At 32.6% G+C, this 6,000-nt stretch overlaps 1 protein-coding gene across 3 annotated transcripts in view; it reads left to right on the forward strand.

The window, feature by feature from the left end:
• Positions 1-4,631, forward strand: part of Csmd3 (CUB and Sushi multiple domains 3) — an 860,328-nt gene extending 855,697 nt beyond the window's left edge. For all 3 annotated transcript variants that reach the window (XM_048358905.1, XM_048358906.1, XM_048358908.1), the window contains 2 exons: positions 425-560; positions 4,270-4,631. In XM_048358905.1, coding sequence (XP_048214862.1) covers positions 425-560; positions 4,270-4,429 — 296 coding nt within the window. In that variant the 3' untranslated portion in view covers positions 4,430-4,631. The remainder of the gene's footprint in view (positions 1-424; positions 561-4,269) is intronic.
• The last annotated feature ends 1,369 nt before the right edge of the window (positions 4,632-6,000 follow it).

Here is a 6,000-nt window from a genome sequence, read left to right on the forward strand (position 1 = left end):
ATGACAGAAGGAATTATACCTTCATTCATAAAGCACACTAGCCACTTTTTCGTTCCTGAGGTATGCATACTGTTCTCTTCAAGTCTTTCCACTGTTGTATAAACTTAGTTCAGAAACAAAAACTATTGGTCAGTTTGCATACTTTCCTGGAAAAACAAAGGCTATACATGTGCAAAAGAAAAAAGAAAAAGCACAAAACAAGTATGGTAATAAGTTGAAAATATTTCACAGTTCACAGATATTTTGTGGTATATGTATGTATATGTATATATGTATTGTATATATGTATGTATATATGTCAATAAAATATATAAAAATATATAATAAAAGATATTTTTGAAATTCAATAAATTGTTGAGTTTAAGCAAGACTCCATTATAATAAAAATTTATTTTATTCTCATCAATGACTTTCTATTTTTCAGGATTGAATATGACAGAAGGTTCAAATTCTTCAAACCAGCCTCATGGTACAAATAGTAGTTCTGTGGCCATTGCTATTCTTGTGCCTTTTTTTGCACTTATATTTGCAGGCTTTGGGTTTTATCTATATAAACAAAGGTAAGCTCTCTGACTTCTAATTCCATAAGCATTCCACAAAACGTTCAGGCTAACTTTAATGCTTTGTTTCAAATCCTCATTTCTGTTTTTCCATGTTGTGGAACTCTGTGTACATAATTATTGGAAATCATATTTTCCCTCCCATTTTCACAACACTACATACACATTATAAACTTGTTCTGCAACATTGCATTAGCAGTCAGCCTAGCCCTTCCTCATTTTTTCTGTCAATTTCTTAGTATAGAACTGGTTGTACATATTATTCTTCCATTATCCTTAATAAGACTTCAAAGAGAGAAAATGGTCATTAGTATTTAAATGGCAGAGATCATGTCATTGCCATTTGTGTTGAGGCAACTGAGAGAAAGTATATATCTAGACCTTTCTGTTCACATAACAGTCCTGGCTGATTTTATCCTAGCAGATAGGTTTGATATATTTAATCTTTCAACTTATCTTTTGTATCTTTCACAAATTATGCAATTACTACGATGCATTTGTGATAGAGCAAGTAAATGATTGCACACATTATTTAGACCTATTAAATCTCTACAGTGCAACATGGTCTGGAGGGACTTTAATATGGAATTCACTACTATTTAGGGAAATCTCTAGTAAGGAAAAATAAATAGTTAATGAGTCAACTCAGCTTTATTACCCAAATGAATTTTGTGTCTAAATGATGTTTTCAATATCAATCAGTCTATGTTCTCTAAGAATAATTCATTTGATATTAGGCTATGTATAAATAATTATGAGTTAGTAAGTCTTGTCAAGATCAGACTTAAGTTGAAAATAGGAATTATCACAAAATTTATTTGTAAAATATAAAATAATTTTACATTATCATAAAGTAGTGCAAAGTTACCATTTTGTACCATAGTAGGTAGATACATCACACTCTGCTTGCATTATAGTTCCAGGGTACTTTCATAGACCCCTAAGAATGCTAATCAATAAGTAGACACTTTCCATTTCCCTTACTTCTAACTTCATACAATCATAATTCTGGATAGTCATGTAAGTGGGGTCTTTTTGAACTCAGATCAGTGTCTGTTTCTTATACATTTAGCAGGATGTTTGCAAGTTTCATCCTTGCTATATAGCATCTCCTTTGGGTCCATGTCTAAGAATGGAAACATTGTTATACAAAATTGTGTTTGTAACTTATTTGGAGAGCACTAAATAGTTTTGCACATCACTAGCTCTCTTTTAGATTTTGAATACCCAAATGTGTTTGTTTCCTAACAAGAACTTGTTTCATTGTGTGTGTGTGTGTGTGTGTGTGTGTGTGTGTGTGTGTGTGTGTGTTGTGCTTCCAGTTCTGAGGCTTGAACTCAGGCACTGTCCCTGAGCTTCTTTTTGCTCAATACTAGCACTCTACCACTTGAGCCACAGTGACACTTTTAACTTTTTTTGTTTATGTGGTACTGAGGAATTGAACCCAGGGCTTCATGCATGCTATGCAAGCATTCTAGCAAGCCACATTCCCAGCCTTAATATTCATTTTATTTTCACCATATTGCATGTGAAATACTTCTCGTTAGATATGAATACATGTATATCCTAAATATTCTCTATAATAGAACATGTTCAAAGAATTCATCTAATTTTTAATTAAGTCATTTGTTTTATTGCTGGTGAGTTATAAGTGTTTCTCTGCTCTGTCTGTACTGTAAACCTCTGTCAGATACACAGTTTGCATGGATTTTTTCCTTATCTGTGTTTTTTTGGTTTGCATTTTTGTTCTTTTGGTATGGTGTCTTTTGATGTACAAAGGGTATTTGTTTTGTTGTTTTGATGGAATCCAATTTACCTATTCTTTCAACATTTGGGCATCACATGTCATATCTGAGAAATGCTGGCCACATTCAAGACCATGTAAATTTGCTCGTGTTCTTTAGAGTTTAATAGATTTAGTGTTTATATTTGTGATTTTGATTCATTGTTTTGCTTAAAGTTATTGCTCACTACTGGGAAAAGACATCGTGTAAAATTTCATAATAATAATAATCCAAATTTAAAATGTTGTTGCATGTAGTTTTATTGTAAATTAAGTTTTAACAGATAGGGAAAATATGATTCGTTAGTTATGCCAGAAGGTACACATCATAGGAGGTCAAGTTCTTAGGTTATATCAATGAAACTTTAGATTAATTAGAATATTTCCAATTCCCATGTTTTCCTACTACATTTAAAAGCATTTCTAAACATTTTTTGAGGCAAGATGCCACTAAATAGCCTTATCTGCCCTTAAATCATGATCTGTCTGCCTCAGACTCTTAAGAACAGGGATCGCTTAAAAATAATTTTACATAAATCCTCTAAAGTATTTGAAATATATAAAAATTCAGAAAATGTGTTAAATACAGTAAAGTGGCATAATATGATAATTACTTGGAGTTATAACTTACAACTGAGATTTACAGTGTTAGGTAAAACAAATTTAAAAATGTACCTTAAGGTATTAGATTACAGAAATGGGATCAATTCCTGACATATATAATTCCTGATGTATATAAATGAATTATGCAGTAGGACATGGGGAAAATATCTGTTAAACAAGCCTTAAACAAGATGGGAAATGAAGAAATTAAGAAGAAATGCTAGACCATTAGCATAGACAACATGTTAGTTAACTACAAACAAAAGTTAAGTCATCAGTAACTTGGGAATCTACTTTTATGACATAATATCATGCTTATATTTGAAGTTTGACCTCACTCTAATAATGTATACTAAAATCAAATTGCGTGTTTTTATTTTCCTAATACTTGTAGTACATTCTGTGTTGTCTCTCTGTGCTTCATAGAATTCTCCTTTCCTTCTTATTGCAGAACTGGCTCCTAATTATCCTGAAGGTCCCAGATAAATTTTGCCTCCTTAGATGTACTTTTTTTTAAATCACTATTCCTGATGTGGTTCTCAGAAGTTCTTTAGTGTATCAACTATATTTGTTTATATCATAATAATTCTTATCCATTTTTGTTATTTCTTTTGCTGATCCTGGGGCTTGAACTCAGGGAATACACTCTGTTCCTGAGCTTCTTTTTGTTCAAGGCTAGTGCTCTACCACTTAAGCCCCAGCACCACTAGTCAGCTTTTTCTGAGTAGATTAATGGAGATGAGAGTATCACTAATTTTTTTTCCTGGGCTGGCTTCAAACCACAATCCTCTAGGTCAGCCTCCTGAGTAGCTAGTATTACAGGCATAAAACACCAGCACCCATTATTATCTAATATTTTTGTTTCATAATTATTCATTATTTCCTATCATGTTATATGAAAACCATCAGTAGTACCTTTATGTTATTTTAAAAGTACATAAACAATTGTGTCTAGAATGATGCATAGCACATAATAGACACTCAGTAAAAATTTAATTAGCAATAAATTCCAGAAAATGAGCATACAGCCCATTATCATAATGTATTTATATTATATATAAGTGAAAGTAATAACTTAGTTTGTAAGAAAATTGAAACTAGTTAATATAGCTCATTTATATTTGTTCCATTATTATTGTTGCTATATATAAACATACAGTATATGTAAACAATAAGTCATTCAGGCTTTAAAGATGTATTTGTTGAGTTTACTTTTAAGCGACATTATCCACAAAGGCAATAAGTGAAATGTGGTGTTTGAGCCCAACTTTGCTATTTCGAGCAGAAAGTGAACCCATAACTAATTGGTGTTCTCCTCAACAGGACTGCACCCAAAACCCAATACACAGGATGTTCAGTTCATGAAAATAACAATGGCCAAGCAGCTTTTGAGAACCCTATGTACGACACCAATGCCAAGTCGGTGGAGGGAAAGGCAGTGCGATTCGATCCCAACTTGAACACGGTTTGCACAATGGTATAATGCAGCAGGCCTTTGCCTTCCTCTATTCTTGGAAATCGACTCAAAACAGTGCACATTTAGTCCACTGCTAAACAAAGCACACTTTTCAGGACTTGCTGGGTCACCTATTCCTGAGGAATGATGGAGAAGAGTGTTTTTTTTTTTTTTTTTCATAAACTGGATCAAAATTCTTCTTCATGTTTATCATGGAGAGTTTTAAAGAAATCCGGCTGCACTCTGAGAGTGCTTACTCACAGTTTATTTGCTTTTTTTAAAAAGGAGATTATTCTAAAACATAAACTTATTTGCATATATTGGAGGAGCATCCACTATCAGTATTTCTGTGCTTTATAAACTATATTAGAGGAACTGGGTTTAAAAAAAAGATATAGGGTAGAAAATAAGAGCTATACTTACAAGAGTCAATAGGTCACTGAGTCATTGTCAACTGTCCTAAACTACATTGCATCCATAAGTCTGTATTTCCCCCCACCTATCCCTTGTCCATTCTTGTCAATCAAGGCATTGTTTTCCTGATTTCCATGGAGATTTACAATTGAGTCATGCTTTTAAAAGTTTATAATTGATTTCACAGTAAAGATAAAGCTTCCTACACCTATTTGACTTTCCTAATTCTGTAGTGAAGTATCTTCTTTCTTTTTCTTTTTGACTATTTGTCATTATTTCTGCAAAAGGCAAGGTCCTTGTGCTGTTCTTTAGTTTCCCAACTTGGAGAAACCAGTTTCATTCGGTGAGATACAGAGAAGTTTTTAACTAATCCCTTTCTTAAGTACGCTTTTTTTTCATTCAATAACCATTTGACTGGCAAAAAAATGACTTATCATGATGGTTATATTTCAGTTATCAGAAACACCAGCCTTAATGCCATGCTTTCTAAAACCAATCTTTCCAATATGATTGAAAGACCAAATAAAACAATATATTATATTTAATTTAGGCCTAACTATCCTATCAGATAAAGCTTCAAGTTCACTGCTTTTGGCATTTTCAAGTTTCTTCTAAAAGGAAGTTAAAAGCATACTCTGTTCTATCTCCTTAACATAATGACCAAGTCCGGGGAGGGTGGGGGGGGAAACAGGTGTTTTGTTTTCCAAATTGGCCATAAAATTTTGTTTCCTACATTTTGGGGTTCATCAAATTTTCATATTTTTTAAATGTTTAAACCCTTATTCTTAAAAAGCAGATTTCAGATACAATAGGTGTCTTTATTGTCAGATTCAGATAGGATTTTGTATTTTATTGGTCATTAATTTATGACCCTATCATGCAGTAATGGTAACATTTTTATTTCATAGGGTATTATCTTCCATTTTTTCCCATTGGAAAAAAATGTGTACCCACTGTGATTTCTGTTGTTGTCCTATTCAAATATGGAATACTCTGTGAACCATCTCCACTTTTATATCATGAGACAGAGTGCCTAAGAGAAACCATTGCACTTGGGAACACTGCTTCAATCTTTACATTCAGTGAATTTCTTGTAATCCACTTTGAGATACATTGTTTTGGAAATTCATATAATTTTCTCAACATTGTACTCTACTGACAGGATGAGGTTTTAGATTTTCTGC

This window comes from Perognathus longimembris, chromosome 12 (genome assembly GCF_023159225.1).
Source record: "Perognathus longimembris pacificus isolate PPM17 chromosome 12, ASM2315922v1, whole genome shotgun sequence".
In the NCBI taxonomy this organism is placed as follows: domain Eukaryota; kingdom Metazoa; phylum Chordata; class Mammalia; order Rodentia; family Heteromyidae; genus Perognathus; species Perognathus longimembris.